At 36.5% G+C, this 19,270-nt stretch overlaps 3 protein-coding genes across 4 annotated transcripts; 2 read left to right on the top strand and 1 right to left on the bottom strand.

The window, feature by feature from the left end:
- The first annotated feature begins 424 nt into the window (after positions 1-424).
- Positions 425-2,952, top strand: oxt (oxytocin). Of its 2 annotated transcripts, XM_067406404.1 has the most exons (4): positions 425-791; positions 871-995; positions 1,075-1,276; positions 2,777-2,952. In XM_067406404.1, exons 2-4 carry the CDS (start codon positions 873-875, stop codon positions 2,914-2,916), a joined length of 465 nt encoding a protein of 154 aa, XP_067262505.1. In that variant the 5' UTR covers positions 425-791; positions 871-872; the 3' UTR covers positions 2,917-2,952. The 2 variants fall into 2 exon arrangements, with proteins under 2 accessions (XP_067262505.1, XP_067262506.1); XM_067406405.1 differs by lacking the exon at positions 425-791 and having other exon boundaries at positions 808-995.
- Positions 2,953-5,162: 2,210 nt separating this feature from the next.
- thnsl2 (threonine synthase-like 2) lies at positions 5,163-12,347 on the bottom strand. Its single transcript, XM_067406977.1, has 9 exons — positions 12,317-12,347; positions 11,295-11,518; positions 10,054-10,248; positions 9,826-9,978; positions 9,052-9,285; positions 7,601-7,749; positions 7,412-7,537; positions 6,629-6,783; positions 5,163-6,221 (listed from the first exon to the last, which is right to left on the bottom strand). The coding sequence occupies exons 2-9, from the start codon at positions 11,515-11,517 to the stop codon at positions 6,002-6,004; spliced, it is 1,455 nt and encodes a 484-aa protein (XP_067263078.1). The 5' UTR covers position 11,518; positions 12,317-12,347; the 3' UTR covers positions 5,163-6,001.
- Positions 12,348-15,408: 3,061 nt separating this feature from the next.
- Positions 15,409-19,201, top strand: fabp1a (fatty acid binding protein 1a, liver). The gene is made up of 4 exons (XM_067406978.1): positions 15,409-15,750; positions 15,894-16,066; positions 18,971-19,060; positions 19,148-19,201. The coding sequence occupies exons 1-4, from the start codon at positions 15,651-15,653 to the stop codon at positions 19,199-19,201; spliced, it is 417 nt and encodes a 138-aa protein (XP_067263079.1). The 5' UTR covers positions 15,409-15,650.
- The last annotated feature ends 69 nt before the right edge of the window (positions 19,202-19,270 follow it).

The following is a 19,270-nucleotide window of genomic DNA, read 5'->3' as shown; positions in this document are numbered from 1 at the left end:
GATCATCAGCCAAATTGATGACACAGTTGTTCAGATGCCTAGAGACACACTCAAGGGTGTTTCACATGAACAGTGGAGGGCCGAGGACAGAGCCCTGGGGGACCCCTGCGTCCGAACTGAGAGAGTATGAGCTTTGATTGTGGATTCTAAAAACTTTTGTTTTTTGGTTGGTGTTTTAATGCCATGCCAGCCTCCTTTGCAAGTTAAAAAACTTGTTGAAAGTAATGATGCCTAACAACTGTTGACCATTTAGTCAACAGATCAAAGCATATGCCTTAAAAAGGAGTGGTTTAATACAAGTAAAAACATGCAGTTCCATTATCACCAATGCAGTAAGTCAAAGAAAAACACTTAAAATAAAGGTTCTTCATCGGCATCTATGGTTCTAAGACTAAAGTAACCTTTCCATTAAACTTTGCATCATTGCGAAAACCTCTGTTTGAAAACTTTAGTTTTTAAGAAGTTTCAAAAAGCTCTGAAATGAATGTTCTTGTGTTAATTCACAGCTGCCATTCAGCCCTCTCACACCTTATGCCTGATCACGGGCCGCTAATGACGCACATCCCTGTTACTGGACAACGTAGTGACCGGTCCACTGACCTAATCAGGTCACATCATTAACATTTAGATAGTTAAGGCTCCTTGATTGTAGCTAACAGGTAATAATGTGATAATATCACGCAGCAAAGAGAGCAAGGAGGTATAAAAAGAGTCTCCTCACACCGTACAAATGAACATTGTTGCTCAAAAGCCGAATCTCTTCACCAGCTGTCCATTTCAGCCTTGATAAAGTAAGTACTGCATCTTCATTTACAGTATTGTTATATTTAGAGACTGTTGTCTTGTATTATTATTGAGTTTCTGGCACAGATATGTCTGGAGGTCTGCTGTCAGTGGTTTGTCTGCTGTGTTTGCTGTCCATTTGCTCGGCCTGTTACATCTCTAACTGCCCCATCGGTGGCAAACGGGCCGTACAGGATTGGCCGTCTCGACAGGTGCGTTCATTCATTTCTTTATGGCATTCTCAACAATGAAGACATGCTTATTGAAATTTAACATCCTCGTCTTCTGTAGTGCATGTCATGTGGTCCTGGGGATCGTGGTCGGTGTTTTGGTCCCAGTATCTGCTGTGGTGAAGGTATGGGCTGTTTGGTGGGCTCTCCAGAAACGCTCCGATGTCTAGAGGAAGATTTTCTGCCTACTCCATGTGAGGCGGCTGGAAAAGCGTGCGGTTATGAAGGACGCTGCGCTGCTCCAGGGGTCTGTTGTGACGCAGGTCAGTTTTACCTGTTTCATATCTTTAACCCTCATGTTGTGTTCCAGTTAGGGGATTTTCTTTTTCCTGAAAATGCTAGTTAATGTTATTGCACTGGACTAAAACTTACTGACATTCTTAGGGTATAACATTGTTATACCCCCGAACTTACTCAGGGTATAACAACTTTTCAAAAAACTGTTTTGTAATTTTTTCCCCATCTCGTTAAACTTGTGGTGTTCAGGGTCAAAAATGACCGGCCTACAAAAAAACTGCTTATAAGTTTCTCATCACGCTAAATATTGGATTTAATCTTTTTATCAAATTGTTTACTTTCAATCAAGCACAGGTTTTGTCTGAGTTGAGAAACACTGTTATAAAGTATCCCGCTACTTTATTAGTATGTGAAAATGTTGCAAAGATTCAGTTAAATTTTAGATCTTTTTGACCTTTTGAGTGATTAGATCAAAACAGTGATTCATTCATGAATCTGGTATCCGTAGTTATTATTCTTAACAGCTGATTGGTAATATATTGTCAAGGAAAGTGATTCTCAGAGGTGTAAAGAGTACCTGAAAACCATACTTGAGTAAAAGTACTGATACCTTACATCGAAAATGACTCCACTACAAGTTACAAGTAACCAATTCCAATATGACTTGAGTAAAAGTCTTAAAGTATCTGATTTTAACAGTACTTGAGTATTTTACTCATGCTGAATGTAGGCTCAGAGATGCACTAGTCCTGAGAGACTGCCGGTGAAAATAAGAAACAATTGATTTGTAAGATGAGAAATCAAGTTTATTTCCTAAAATCAAACTAAAACTGAACACTTCAATATTGCAATAAATCAAGGTTTTAAACGTCTACAAACTCTCAAGTCTCAGTTAAGCTCAAGTGGCCATAAGTAAACCAATATCCTTCAAAACGATCTTGTCAATATAGTGGATAAATAAAACAATGTTAAGTAAAATTAAATGGTCAAAGTCTACTGTATGTGCTGGTTTGATCCTCATCACCAGCTGCAGTCATTTCCTCATCTAATAAATCAAACACTTGCGATCAGCAACTTCCTGCTAATGCACTCAGATTCATATAAAGTATGCTTGTTGACAAGTTTGGGGTGAGTAAAGGCAAAATGCACAAGATATAGTGCCTTCAATGCCCTTAGATGGCAATATCGCTTCTTTAGGAGAAACAAACTGCTGCAGAAAAAGTTAGGTGCCATGAAAAATGTAATTTGTAATTGCATTCCTTAACTCAAATGTAGTGGAGTAAAAAGTACATTTACTTGTTCAAAAATGTAGTCAAGTAGAGAGTAAAAGTTGCCAATATCTTTGATACTCAGTACAACTACAAAGTAGCCAAAAAGATACTTAAGTACAGTAACTAATTACATTTACTCAAATACTTTACAACTCTGGGTTGGTATACAGTTTATCAGTAATATTTTACTAGAGCACAGTGGTATTTCATGTGGCTCGCACCTGATGCTAAAATCATTTTTTGTGTGTAAATCAGAGGGCTGCAGTGTCGATCAGTCATGTGTGGATGGAGATAGTGACGGTACGGCCGCCGGTCAGCCCGCCACTAGCCAAGATCTACTGCTGAAGCTCCTGCACCTGTCAAGCCACGCCCACCCCTACAGACTCCACCAATGAAATACTCACAGAGGAGTGACATCATCTCAGGAGGAGCCCGCCCAGCCACCAACCATCATCGACCTTTTGTAAACCAACTTTGTATAGCCGCTAGATATTTGTATGGCTAATAAATAGCAGCAGATATCAGTAGAATTGTATTGACGATAGCTTGACTGTACGCTATTAAACTATTAAAGAATTTCTCTGTGTTAGTGCATTTCTTCACGGCCACAGAATCAACCAGCGCTGAGTTCATAGAGACACAAGTAGATCTGTATCTGTTTCTGCAGATAATGTGAGTGCTGTTTGTCCCTATAACTGGGTTATACACAACTTCAACTTTAAAACCAGATATACAAAAAAAAAAAGACAAACTTGTTGGCTTGAGAAAGCCTGACCAAAAACTTTGAAGCAGTTTTAAATGCAAGACGTTTGCAGTAGTTTTAAAGCAAGTAAAGTTTTAAAGTAGTTGGAACATTTTGAAGGCTCTGAATAATAATAATAGTTTAAAAGTTTAAATCAAAGTACAGTTTGTTGGCAACATAATCTAATCACTATATACAGTAATCATAAACACAGTTTGTATTCATAAAGGAGCTCAAAGGCAGTTCCTTCCCTCACAAAACTCATCATCTTGAACAGTTTTATCTTTGGTAGAATATAAAATGACTAATATATTACAATACAAGCATTTCAGTCAGATACAATTTATGTGATGCGTCAAACCTTTAATCCGTGGGAAAAAATCAACCCGCAGCAACAATTTGAAATTATCCCAATTCCAGACTTGGCAACCCTGTCCAGGCGCCACTGGTCGGGCTGTTGAGAACCACTCAAAGAAGATGGAAAATGCTAATAAAACCAACAAATGTGACCCAGAATGTATTGTGGTGTCGGAAAGTATAAAAACATAAAAAAAATTACCAACGGCCCCTTGCATGAGCGCCGTTTATATTCAAGGCCAGCACTCATCAGAAGGCCTCCATAGTGTGCATGTGTCTGTATGAGGTTATGGTCAGTGTGTCTACTCGGCTTGAACACCATAATAACCAAAGTCCAAATGTTCAGCTACACTAAAACAGTTACACTGCAATAAAGCCTTCTCGAGTTAAACTCCCACCTTCATTATCACACACTCACATATACACCGATCAGGCATAATGAGCACTGACAGGTGAAGTGAATAACACTGATCATCTCTTCATCACGACACCTGTTAGTGGGTGGATATATTAGGCAGCAAATGAACATTTTGTCCTCAACGTTGATGTGTTAGAAGCAGGAAAAATGAGCAAGCGTAAGGATTTGAGCGAATTTGCAGTGGTCAGTATCTATCAAAAGTGCTCCAAGGAAGGAACAGTGGTGAACCGGCGACAGGGTCATGGGCGGCCGAGACTCATTGATGCATGTGGGGAGTGATGGCTGGCCCATGTGGTCCGATCCAACAGACGAGCTCCTGTAACTCAAATTGCTCTAGAAGTTAATGCTGGTTCTGATAGAAAGGTGTCAGAATACACAGTGCATCAGTTTGTTGTGTATGGAGCTGCATAGCTGCAGATCAGTCAGGGTGTCCATGCTGACCCCTGTCCACCGCCGAAAGAGCCAACAGTGGACACGTGAGCATCAGAACTGGACCACGGAGCAATGGAAGAAGGCAAGCCGGCGGAGGCAGTGTGATGCTTTGGGAATGTTCTGCTGGGAAACCTTGGGTCCTGCCATCCATGTGGATGTTACTTAGACTCATACCACCTATCTAAGCATTGTTGAGTCCATGTACACCCTTTCGTGGAAACAGTATTCCCTCTTTCAGCTGGATAATGTCCTGACACAAAGCAAAAATGGTTCAGGAATGGTTTGAGGAGCACAACAACGAGTTTGAGGTGTTGACTTGGCCTCCAAATTCCCCAGATCTCAATCCAATCGAGCATCTGTGGGATGTGCTGAACAAACAAGTCTGATCCATGGAGGATCCACCTCACAACTTACAGGACTTAATGGATCTGCTGCTAACATCTTGGTGCAGATACCACAGCACACCTTCAGGGGTCTAGAGGAGTCCATGCCTCGACGGGTCAGGGCTGTTTTGGCAGCAAAAGGGGAACCAACACAATATTAGGAAGATGGTCATATAATGTTATGCCTGGTTTTTGTGTTTTATGAGGATTCTCCATAGTGAGATTTATGAGCTGTTTTCCTCATGGGGACCCAAAAATAATAATTTGCACACAACGGCTGCACTTATAGAGAAACAAGTGAGATTCTGTTTATTCAGGACAATTACTGACATATATAAAGACTTACAGTCTACAGTCTATTTGGAGGCACATCCCAATTTTGAATGCAACTTCCAAAAGACAAAAAATACATACTTTTACATTTGATAATAGAGTTCCATGATTATTCTATAGTCACTGGTTTCAGTGAATTTTGCTGTTTTGAATAATCATTTAAACCTCTGTGATTTGAGATGAAACAAGTTTTTGTATGCAGGTGTTTGGGGAAATCTGTCCAAAATTTACAAAATAATGTTCAGAACAGTACAACCAAAGAGCTTCAGCATTTAATGAATTTGTGTTATACATTCATTTCTATGTCAGGGTTTTGTTCATTCACGAAACACAGTGATAAAGTGCAGTTTAGTCAATGCTGATGGTTTAAATTCATTTGATTGTATGCAAGACAATATCAATGCAGGATTTGAAATATTCTTAATATTCTGGAATGTTCTCGCTTCAATTGATAATTTGGTATATAATTGGGTCAGAATAAAGTTAAGTAAAGGCTTATTATAAATAATAATAGTTACTTGTATTTGAGCATTGTTTTTCCTGTGAAACACAAACAGTGTAATTAAAAAGTTGATTCCGCCCTATATATGAAAATGCAGGCGATCTCTAGAACTCTAGAGTTCATTTGCAATTTCACTTGGTTCATTATAAAAATTTATATTATATCAGGATTTGAACCTGGCCTCCATGCATACAATAAAATTACACCACTAGATTCTCATGACAGAGCAGTTTATCCACACAACATTCATTATTAAAAACTGCTGTGAATATTTAAAAACAAAATCTGATATTGCAGCAATTTAATCTTCATGTCAGTCTCTGGTCTCGGCCGTCTCTCCGCATCGTCTCATTGAGCCAATGGACTCTATGTGGTGCCTCAGTTTGGACTCCCAGTCATCCGACTGCTCCAGAACTTCATAACGCGTCTCCAGCGCGTCTAACGCCTGCACTGCTTTAGGGAGGTCAAGGGTCAAACCGGCCTTCTGCACGGCCTCCTGAAACTTGGCTGGTGATGCGGTCGCTATGCAACATCTGAATACAAAGAGCTTATTTACACTGTGAAATTGATTTCAAAAACAGGAAGAATAATTCCTGCCTAAGAATAAGAATAATTACTACTAAGTGTGATCTACTCATGCCTAAATGCAACAGCTACATCAGCAGTGTCATTAAAATAGGCCATTCACGTGATTCTTGCAAATGAATGTACATCTGAAGTGAACTGACTGTCTTCAGAAAAGTTTTGATGGCATTTTCTTTTCATTTTACCTGTATAATGCTTAATAAAGTAGTGTTTATAATACGGTGTACAGGGGTAACCGCTGTATTTCTGCATCACTTAATGAGTGAATTTTCATTCAGTCCATCTGTCGTTTTTGTTCAGACAATTATATTTACAGTGTAAACACTTATAAGTGTGTATAATGTGTGTGTGTAACCTGTTTTCTCCTGGTGTGATGGGACTCTGATAGTGTCGCCACACGGCCACAGCGGTATGAGGACAAATGAGATAGTGATTGTCTTGCCAGCATCTCCTCATGGTCTCCAGTATGCCATCATCAGACACTGACCCAGACGACAACACTTTGCACAACTATAACGTCAAATGTAACCATATTACCATCAGCCTCTATGAACATTAACTTCATGATTTTCTGCTGGAAGTTGCTTTGAAAAGTGCTATACTTATGATACTATCAGATGAGAACTGAACTGATGTGAATAACGACAGTATTGTGTTTTTAGAGCTGCTTTACAGAGAACGGGGAACGTTCTGGCAAGGTTCTCTCAAAGTTACGAACAAACGTTCTTCCAGTAACGTTGTTTGTTTGATCAAAGTTATGTGGTCTTTAATAATGTTCTCAGAACGTTAGCAAAAACATTATATTAGTGTTTTTTCTGAAACATTTTAGTTCATCTAACATTTTTTAAATGTTACTTGTTTCAGTACGGTTAGAGAACATTCAAAAGTAACATTCCCATAATTTTGAAGAATGATAAAATGGAATATTCCTTTAAAGTTCACATAACCAAGAAAAAAGCATTAAAAAAATTAGTTGTATTGAACGTTCATAGAACATTCAGAAATATGGGAGTGTTAGCAAAACATTCTTAGAACATATTTTTTGTTAGCTTGGTTTATAGCAGAATTTGAATTTGCCTATTTGATGAAGTTTGCATTGATTCTTTGATTTTTCTGTAAGGAGATATTCAGTGTTCACCTGCTGATGAAGTGACGCAGGAAGAGTGAGTTTGTGCGTCCTCTGAAACTCCTCCATCAGATTCTTCACCATCACGCCATCTCGACCAGACAGCAGCCAGAACACGCGCTCCATGTTATACGGGTCCTGTGAACATGCAGAGCTGTATTCACACACACACACAGCAGAAACGCATGAACGCAAACAAACCTGGATGTCGATGGCCGGAGCCAGAGTTTGCTTGACGGCATTTGACATGGAGAAATCTCCGCTCTGGACGGCACGGTGAACGATGTCATTGGCGTTCACCATAGCGACGAGGCGGAGAGGGATTCCCATCAGCTTCATGATGCATCCAGCTGAACACAGACAATAATGATCAATAATTCAGTCCAACGTTTGAAACACATGCAGGTCCATAATAGAGTCATAAAATCCAGAAACGAGTTGTATTTTTTGGTGTTACCTGAATAGCCGATTTTGGCTGGAATCAATTAATAGTCATGAAAACATAGCATAGAGCTGTAACCCTATTGTAATTGTTCAATTTTCCAAGGATCAGCATTCTCTCCTAAAAGTGATCAGGCAGACCAAATCGTAAGTCATACAGACTTGAAACTTAGGGTTGGTAGTACTGATCGGCCTGACGGAAATGGCGAAATGTATTTTGGATTTTTTTTGAAAAACCTACTTTTGCGAACTAGTCCAAGGTTTTTGACCCGATCAGAACCAAACCAGTGCAGCGAGATTCTCTGGAGTCTGACTGTCAATAGTTATCAAAAAATGTTGAAATTTCAATTCACGACCCCTAAGGGCCGCCAAAATGTTTGAAATGGGTGGAGCCACTTTTAATGAAATGGTTTTAACTTGTGAACGGAATGAGATATTTTTCACCAAACTTGGCACACCCATGTAAGAGCTCATTCTGTGGTTACATGAAAAAGGATGCAGCGACAGGCCACTTGGTGGCACTATAACAGGAAAAAAAACATGAAAATGGCAATAACTACTTTACCGTAAGTCCAATCGACTTGAAAATTGGCATGGAGCGTCTTTGTTCTTTGTTCTACAACTGTCTATGAGGACATTGACGCATCTCAAAAAATATGTCCGCCATATCAGACAAGGTTAATGGAAGCCGATTGGAATGAAATTAGCTGGGCGTGTTTGACTCACCGCCCTAGAGGCCTGTGAGCAATTCAAAATATATTGGCCACCAGGGGGCGCCATCACATTTTTCATGTGTATTGTGCAATTTTTTGCCCACGCCCACGACATTCATACCACATGGTAGAACTCCTCATTCTGAGCAACTTTGCCTCTAGGACTGCCGCTGTCCATTGAATCGTTCGTTAAATATTGGAGATTATTTCAAAAAACAACTTTGGCAAACTAGTCCTAGGTTGTTGGCTCAGCCTTGATAACTGTTAAAAAGCCTTAAAACCATATATTTCCTATGATCAATTGCTTGTATTGGCTGTAAATTGTCTTTTCCATGCATGATCAAGATGGTTACAGGCTTGCTAAATAAAACAAAAAATCTTTCTACGCATGTGCTTAAAGGCCTTAAAACGCCTGAACCCCGTTAACTGCTGCTTGCAGCTATATTTCTTTTTGATTATTCTGATTTTGGCAGGTTTGGTGTGATTGACCCTGCGCACCGGTGATGTTTCCCGCTCCTCCCGTGGGCACCAGCACCTCCAGCACAGGCAGCGGTTCTCCTTCGGCCTGCTGTGCACTGAGCTGAAGGTAAGCGAACAGGAAGTGAGCCGTCTGCACCAGGATCCTGCACCAGTTGACAGAGTTCAGACTCATGAGACCATGACGCCGCACCAGGTCCGCATCTGCAAACAGTTTCCTCAGCGGGACGTCAATGTCATCGGAAGTCCCGTCCGCTGCGATACAGCACAAACACACAGAGATCCACTCACACTGTAACAAAATGAGACTAAAACAGTGGATTTCATAAACAAATCTACAGTTTGGGAGTCTCTTCTGCTCATCAACACTGCATTTATTTGATCAAAAATACAGTAAAATTGTGAAATATTTTTACAATGTAAAACAGCTGTTTTCTATGTGAATATATAGTAAACTGTAATTTATTCCTGTGATCAAAGCTGAATTTTCAGCATCATTACTCCAGTCTTCATTGTCACATGATCCTTCAGAAATCATTCTAATATGATGATTTGCTGCTCAAGACACAATTCTGATGATGTTGAAAACAGTCATATTTTTCTGGAAACACTTTATTTTTCAGGATTCTTTTGATCAAAAAAAGTTCATAAGAACAGCATTTATTTGAAGTAGAATCTTTTGTAACATTATAAATGTCTTAACTGTCACTTTTGATCAATTGAATACATCCTTGCAGAATAAAAGCCAAGTTATGATATAACAAAAACTGAGCAGCTAAAAGGTTTCCATTTTACCTGCAAACACATGGACGTTGTCTGCTATGCTGGTGGTCATCTGTAGCTCTTGTACTTTGGTGACGCGTCCGCGAGGAAACGCCACCACGATGTCCACTTCACTCAGACCGAACACGCTTCTGATGGCCGAGCCGCCCGTGTCGCCGGATGTTCCTAAAACAACATCAGATCTGAATCTTCATCACAGGTCACGAGCCGGGCAGATCTGAGATGGGCGTTACTTCATACCTACAAGTATTATGGCCCGTTTGCGGTCTTTGCGCAGGAAGTACTGCAGGAACTGAGCGGTGCAGGACATGGCCAGATCCTTAAACGCCAGAGTTTCTCCATGGAACAGTTCCAGGATGGACAGAGAGTCCTTCAGCTGAACTAGTCGCACCACATCTGGTATGGAGAAGCTCGACAGCGCTTGTGAAATGAGCCCTACAGATAGACAGACAGGAGGTTTGGAGAGACAGTTCATGACCAGTAGTTTCAACAGATCCTGAATTTAAATCTAAGCTAAAAACATATCTTACTGTTCCTCAGTTTAAGACCTGGTTGATTAACCTCACTGCTATATTGCACATGGAGAGAGTCAGATATGGTATTATAGGAAACCCTAATAAATTCTACAGAATATGGCAACCATTTCTGGATTATCTCACTCAGTCTAATGCTGACTGTAATGATGTCCATATATGCTGGCCACCCCTGTTGAGAGCTTGTTCGGAAATATGCTCAACCACTGATATAGTAGCATAACTTCCGCAACAGAATAACACAATAAAAAAGTAATTGCATATATAAACTCAAAATTCTGAAAAAAAGTCAGAATTGCAAGACATGAACTCTAAATTCTAAAAAAAAAAAAACAAAAACAGAATTGCAAGACATGAACTCAAAATTCTAAAAAAAACCAAACAAAAACAGAATTGCAAGATATGAACTCGGAATTCTAAAAAAAGTCAGAATTGCAAGTTATAAACTCAAAATTCTAAAAAAAAAAAAAAAAAAAAAAAAAAAAAAACAGAATTGCAAGACATGAACTCAGAATTCTAAAAAAAAAGTCAGAATTGCAAGTTATGAACTCAGAATTCTAAAAAAAATAAATAAAAATCTGAATTGCAAGATGTAAATTCAGAATTCTAAAAACCTCAGAATTGTAAGATATGAACTCTGAAAAAAGTCAGAATTGCAAGTTATAAACTCAGAATTCTAAAAAAAAAAAAAAATCCAAATTGCAAGATGTAAATTCAGAATCCCAAAAACCTCGGAATTGCAAGAAATAAACTCAGAATTCTAAAAAAAGTCAGAACTGTGAGATGTTGCCCCTCTTATAAGTGTTTGTCTATAGTTTATACACACTTTCCTCTGTTTGTGATGTCTTTTTTACTATGTTTGTACATCACAGCAGTCTACGACTGTTGTTTTTACTGTGCTTTATTAATTTGACCTGATTTGTGAGTGTTGGTAAGGAGGCATCTCACCCTGCAGATGGTGTCGCGGGATCTCCTGCTCAGGGATGTAGAGGCAGCAGATCTCAAACAGCAGCTGCTGGTAGGACAGACACCTCCAGAGCCGCAGCGTCTCAGCGGACAGGGACGGGACGCTCTCTGGCATGAACATGCCTCCATCGGGAGCGTATCCAGAGAACAGCACGTCTCTGAAGCTGCGGCCCTGAACGCCGGCACGTGTGCTGCAGTAACGCATCCTGCAGGGTCAGGTGATGCATTCAATGACTTCATTCATCTTTTACATATTACTAAACTAAATACAATATGTAAAAAAAAATCTCTCACTAAGTACTAAAATAAAACTTCTTACATACTTAATTTTTGTGCAAATTACTAGGCTATTTAATTCTTTTTGGCATGGACTAGCTCTTCAAATTCACCCACATGCATAACTCAACAATATGAGAGATTTTAGTGTCATTGAGATACTATTACATTTTCTATTAATATTTTGAAAGCTTTTTAATATTTTAAAATATTTTAAGTTTTATTACAGTTTTAGTGATTTTGTTGTGTGTTTTTGTCATTTGTACTATGATTTTTCCCTAATAAAATGTCTATACAGTTTTTATTCATTTTTATTTCAATCATTTTAGTACATGATACAATGAAAAATGTATTCCTGGCAACTATGAAATAAATATTTTTAAATATTTTATATTATTTCAGTTAACGTTTAGTCACATAACAAAAATGTTTATAATAACTGGTCTAATGTCTAAAATTAAATATGTTTATGTAATTCAAAGTTTTACTCAGTAAAAACAACCAAACAAGCAGAAGTTTTACAAGTTCTCATGTGAAGATCAAAGGTCTAAATCGTAAAACGTTTTCATTTGCTGCAGCTGTTTTCACTTGTTTTATTTGTTTTTACTCTTTCATTCATGTTAGGCTATTCGTTTACATCATTTATGCGTTTAGCAGACGTTTTCATCAAAAAGCGACTTAGAGTTGAGGAACAAACGCAGTTTGCAGCAGTATAAGTTAATCAATACCTGTGACAGACTGCGGTGTTCGAGTGTCTGCAGAAACTCACCCGGATCTCATGCACTTTAATTTTAACTTTCACCCGATCTGTGTTTGGCTCGGATCAGTCAGGGTTGCCAAGTTTGCGGTTTTCCTGTGGAATTTTCCTACTTTTATATGTTGCCGCAGGTGAATTTTTCCCTTTTGCCCGGGTTAATGTTTGACTAACATATTCCAAAAATTGTATTTTGGCCGACATTCTTGTATTGTATTACTTTAATAATTTTATGTTCTATCAATGATAAAACCGTGGTAGCTAGTTTATGTATTTTGTGAGGGTGAATAAAAGCAATGTTTACTACTAGGCTGGTAAAGCTGAAGTTGTGTAGAACGTATAAAAGAGACCAAAATATAATTTAGGTATAGGAGTGGCAAATGTGGGATAGAGTCATTGGATTAGTTTTGTTTCGCAGACCTGGCAACCTCGATATCAGCCTCACTCTCACGTGATTCGTGTTACTTTACACAGCGCCTGCGGGGATGAACCAATCAGAGCCGTTTGTGATTACAGGAGAAGGCTGGACATTTTTTTATTTATTTATTTTTTTGTAAATTGCTTGAATGGAATATAAACAGTAAACACAAAACTTAATACAATTCTAATAAATCCAAACAGCAGAAAAAACTGGAGAATGTTTAATACAGATCTCTGATTAGACAAAAATATAACATAAAATAGTAATGTAATACTTAGGCTACATTCGTTTCAGCCAATATGGTTATATTTTTGACATTGAAATGACAGAAAAATGCTTATTCTTAAAATGGATTTCATTAATAATTATGCATTGTAGTCGAAATGTTGATAGCAAATCAGTTTTGATTGTAGGGGACACCTGGGCTAGTTTTTATTATTATTATTACTATTATTATTATTATTATTATTATTATTATTTAGAGTGGATTTATTTTTGAAAGATCATTTCTGTTTAGACATAAACCTTCAAACCTTTACTAAACTTTTTTAAAGGTCATTACTGACATTCATGGCTCCATGAAGATCCTTTTATATCCATGGAAACTTCGAATTGCGTAGATTATTAAAATGTTCTTCACACTAAGAAAAAATTGTGCTTTTAAGAACTGATCACTGCACAGTTTTTTGGGGACCCAAAATGGTTCAAAAGTTTTTTTTTGTTTTGTTTTTTAAATTTTGATGATTAGAGCGTACAGCTCATGAAAGTCCAAAATCCAGTATCTCAAAATATTGGAATATTTCCTAAGATCAATCAATAAATGGATTTTCAAAACAGAAAAGTTCAAGTTCTTTAAAGTATGTTCATTTGTGCACTCAATACTTGGTCGGCAGCACATATTACAGCAAATGACTTGCTCCTAGCACAAATTACAGCATCAGTGAAGTGTGGCATGGAAGTGATCAGCCTGAGGCACTGCTGAGGCACTATTGAGCCTTCAGATCATTTATATATTGTTGGATTGACTGTTTCTCATCTTTCTCTTGAAAATATCCCATAGATTCAGGGGTCAGGCATGTTGGCTGGCCAATAAAACACAGTAATATCATGGTCAGCAAACCACTTGGAAGTTGTTTTTGCACTGTGGGCAGATGCTAAAGTCCTGCTGGAAAAGGAAATCAGCATCTCCATAAAGCTTGTCAGCAGATGGAAGCATAAAGTTCTCCAAAATCTCCTGGAAGATGGCTGCATTGACTTTGCACTTGATAAAACACAATGGACCAACACCAGCAGACGTCACGTCCCCCCCAAATCATGACTGACTTCAGAAACTTCACACTAGACTTCAAGCAGCTTGGATTCTGTGCCTCTCCAGTCTTCTTTCAGACTCTGGGACCATGATTTCAACATGAAATGCAAAATTTACTTTTTTCTGAAAAGAGGACTTTCGACCACTGTTCAATGTCCAGTTCTTTTTCTCCTTAGCCCAGGTAAGATGCTTCTGACGTTGTTTCTGTTTCCCAAGTGGCTTGGTAGTCCTTTTTCTGAAGATGTCTGAGTGTGGTGGCTCTTGATGTGCTGACTCCAGCTTCATTTGACTCATTGTGAAGCTCTCCCAAGTGTTTGAATCGGCTTCACTTGACAGTATTCTCAAGCTTGTGGTCATCCCTGTTGCTTGTGCACCTTTGCCTACCCATTTTCTTTCTTCTAGTCAACTTTGCATTTAATATGCTTTGATACATCACTCTGTAAACAGCCACCACATTCAGAAGTGACCTTCTGTGACTTACTCTCTTTGTGGAGGGTGTCAATGATTGTCTCCTGGACCATTGCCAAGTCAGCAGTCTTCCCCATTAGTGTGGTTTCAAAAAACAAGAGATACCCGGAATTTATACTGTAGGGATGGTCATTTAATGAAACTCAAATGTAAATATTCTAATATTTTGAGATACTGGATTTTGGACTTTCATTAGCTGTACGCTCTAATCAACAAATTAAAAAGAAAAAACTTTTGAAATGTTTTACTTTACATGTAGGGAATCTAGAATAAATTAAAGTTTCATTTTTTAAAATAATTTACAATAAAAAATGAACTTTTTCACGATATTCTAATTATATGACCAGCACCTGTGTATATATATATATATATATATATATATATATATATATATATATATATATATATATATATATATATATATATAAGAATTTATTAAAGTATGACTCAAAAACTAATCATGAAAAAGAGGAAATGTACAAAAAAGTGTAGTGATTGATGACAGTTATGAATCGCAGAGTCTGTAATATTGGAATGGTTTATAATTTATAAAGTTCAAAGAGTTTAGGAGCTTTCTGCTGTATTTTGCTTTTGTGATTTCTTGGAAACCGTTTTTGTCTGAGGCAACAAGAAGAAACGCACAGAGTATGTTTAATAAACGTTGTGTGAATGTCTTTATTTCAGTGTAACCTTTGGACATTTATTCCACACTGAAGCTTTTTCTCAGTGGCATAATCATAATCTGTCTTATATAATCATATTGTGCATTGATAGGTTTAAATCCTGAAGTAAGAAACCCTTGAAAACAGCCTGTTGAACCAAAAAACCACATTTCTGCAGGATCTTCTGAACCTGATCGGGGGAAACATTAACGGTAAGTCTAACGTTTGTGAATGTTACTACTCGTTCTGAAGAATGATGAAATGGAATATTCCCTTAATGTTTTTAAAAAACTGGACCTTCTGAACGTTCAGAGAACATTCCGAAATAATGTTTTTATAAATTAAAAGGAATGTTGGAAGAATGTTCCTAGAACAGATTTTTGTTAGCTGGGTAAAAAAGGTCTTGATTGGCTGCTGTCATCTGCTCAGGTTCATTCACTGTGATTGAATGATTGATCCTTATTTCTGTCTGCAGCTTCTGATGGATTTCAGTGGGAAATATCAGCTGGAGTCACATGAGAACTTTGAGGCTTTCATGAAGGCCATTGGTAAGACTGTCCTGAGAAAACACATTTACACAGAAGCAGCAGGTTGCTTGTTATCGTGATTGTAATATGAGAATAAAAGCATGCATGAAAAAGTCAGACACTTGACATCTGTTTCATGTATTTCAAATCTTGCATCTCTGCAGGACTACCGGAGGATGAGATTGAGAAAGGCAAAGACATCAAGAGCATCTCAGAGATCCAGCAGGACGGAAATGACTTCAAGGTGACGGTGACGGCGGGAACTAAAGTGATCCTGTACTCGTTCACTGTGGGTGAGGAGTGTGAGCTGGAGACCTTCACTGGAGAAAAGGCTAAAGTTAGTCAGATCAGAGTCTATTCATGTTCCCACCAACACTGAAAGAATATTTTTGAAATAATATATGATTTATAAAAAAAAAAAAAAAAAATCACTTAGACAGATTAATATTTTGGAATAAGGTAAAGTAAACTGATTAATCTTCTTTGGAGTGAAATATGAGTAGATTAATTAATTGAGTAGATAAATTAATATTTTTGGAGTGAAATATGGGTAGATTGATTAATCTAGTATATTGATTTATCAGTTTTGAAGTGAAATATGAGTAGATTTATATGAGTAGATTGATTAATCAAGTAGATTGATTAATATTTTTTGAGTGAAGTATGAGATTGATAAATTAAGTAGATTGATTCATATTTTTGAGTGAAGTATGAGTAGATCGATTAATTGATTAGAGAGATTAATATTTTTAGTGAAATATGAGTAGATCGATTATTCGATTAGAGAGAATAATATTTTTGAGTGAAGTATGAGTAGATCGATAAATCGATTAGAGTGATTAATATTTTGAGTGAAGTATGAGTAGATCGATTAATCTATTAGAGTGATTCATATTTTTGGAGTGAAATATGAGTATATTGATTAATCGATTAGAGTGATTAATATTTCTGGAGTGAAGTATGAGTAGATCAATTAATCTATTAGAGTAATCAATATTTTTGGAGTGAAATATGAGTAGATTGATTAATCGATTAGAGTGATTAATATTTCTGGAGTGAAGTATGAGTAGATCAATTAATCTATTATAGTGATTCATATTTTTTGAGTGAAATATGAGTAGATTGATTAATCGATTAGAGTGATTAATATTTCTGGAGTGAAGAATGAGTAGATTGATTAATTGATTACAGTGATTAATATTTTTGGAGTGAAATATGAGTAGATTGATTAATCGATTAGAGTGATTAATATTTCTGGAGTGAAGTATGAGTAGATCAGTTAATCTATTAGAGTGATTCATTATTTTTGAGTGAAATATGAGTAGATTGATTAATCGATTAGAGTGATTAATATTTCTGGAGTGAAGTATGAGTAGATCAATGAATCTATTAGAGTTATTCATATTTTTTGAGTGAAATATGAGTAGATTGATTAATCGATTAGAGTGATTAATATTTCTGGAGTGAAGAATGAGTAGATTGATTAATCGATTAGAGTGATTAATATTTCTGGAGTGAAGTATGAGTAGCTAAATTAAACTATTAGAGTGATTAATATTTTTTGAGTGAAATATGAGTAGATTGATTAATCTATTAGAGAGATTAATATTTTTGGAGTGAAATATGAGTAGATTGATTAATCGATTAGAGTGATTAATCAGTTTTGAAGTGAAATATGAGTAGATTGATTAATCGATTAGAATGATTAATATTTTTGGAGTGAAGTATGAGTAGACTGATTAATTGATCAGAGTGATTAATATTTTTGGAGTGAAGTATGAGTAGATCGATTAATCAAGTAGATTGATTCATATTTTTGAGTGAAGTATGAGTAGATCAATTAATCGATTACAGTGATTCATATTTTTGAGTGAAGTATGAGTAGATCGATTAATTGATTAGAGAGATTAATATTTTTGAGTGAAGTATGAGTAGATCGATTAATCTATTAGAGTGATTAATATTTTTGGAGTGAAATATGAGTAGATTGATTAATCGATTAGGGCGATTAATATTTCTGGAGTGAAATATGAGTAGATCGATTAATCGATTAGAGAGATTAATATTTTTTGGAGTGAAGTATGAGTAGATAAATTAATCTATTAGAGTGATTCATATTTTTTGAGTAAAATATGAGTAGATTGATTAATCAATTAGAGTGATTAATATTTCTGGAGTGAAGAATGAGTAGATTGATTAATCTATTAGAGTGATTCATATTTTTTGAGTGAAATATGAGTAGATTGATTAATTGATTATAGTGATTAATATTTCTGGAGTGAAGAATGAGTAGATTGATTAATCGATTACAGTGATTAATATTTTTGGAGTGAAATATGAGTAGATCGATTAATCGATTAGAGTGATTGATATTTCTGGAGTGAAGTATGAGTAGATCAATTAATCTATTAGAGCGATTCATGTTTTTAAAATGTAAATATGAGAAGATTGATTAATCGATTAGAGAGATTAATATTTTTGGAGTGAAGAATGAGTAGATTGATTAATCGATTACAGTGATTAATATTTTTGGAGTGAAATATGAGTAGATCGATTAATCGATTAGAGTGATTAATATTTCTGGAGTGAAGTATGAGTAGATCAATTAATCTATTATAGTGATTCATATTTTTTGAGTGAAATATGAGTAGATTGATTAATCGATTAGAGAGATTAATACTTTTGGAGTGAAGTATGAGTATATCAATTAATCTATTAGAGTGATTCATATTTTTTGAGTAAAATATGAGTAGATTGAATAATCGATTAGAGTGATTAATATTTCTGGAGTGAAGAATGAGTAGATTGATTAATCTATTAGAGCGATTCATATTTTTTGAGTGAAATATGAGTAGATTGATTAATTGATTACAGTGATTAATATTTTTGGAGTGAAATATGAGTAGATTGATTAATCGATTAGAGTGATTAATCAGTTTTGAAGTGAAATATGAGTAGATTGATTAATCGATTAGAATGATTAATATTTTTGGAGTGAAGTATGAGTAGACCGATTAATTGATTAGAGTGATTAATATTTTTGGAGCGAAGTAGGAGTAGACTGATTAATCCGTTAGAGCGATTAATATTTTTGGAGTGAAGTATGAGTAGACTGATTAATCGATTAGAGTGATTAATATTTTTGGAGTGAAATATGAGTAGCTTGATTAATATTTTTTGTTATGAATGTGAGGTTTTGTGAGATTGAGATATTACAGATCTGCTCATGTGTTTGTGTCAGACTGTGGTTCACATGGACGGGAATAAGCTGACGGTGTTTGTTAAGGGGATCGACTCTGTGACTGAGCTGGATGGAGACACTATCAGTAACGTAAGTCGAGACATCGTCATCATCATCATAATAATCATCATCATCACTGACTGTTCGGTCACTGAAGCCTGTGCCGTGTGCTTTCAGACCCTCAGCTTCGATGGCATCGTGTACAAGAGGATCAGCAGGCGCATCTCCTGATCGTCTCACTTCTGTTGTTTGGAAAGGCGAGTGATTTTCTTAAGTCTGGGATAGATTCAATCAAAACGC

This window comes from Chanodichthys erythropterus, chromosome 13, assembly GCF_024489055.1.
Source record: "Chanodichthys erythropterus isolate Z2021 chromosome 13, ASM2448905v1, whole genome shotgun sequence".
NCBI classification, from domain to species: Eukaryota; Metazoa; Chordata; class Actinopteri; order Cypriniformes; family Xenocyprididae; genus Chanodichthys; species Chanodichthys erythropterus.
This window is presented reverse-complemented; position numbering and strand designations above follow the sequence as displayed.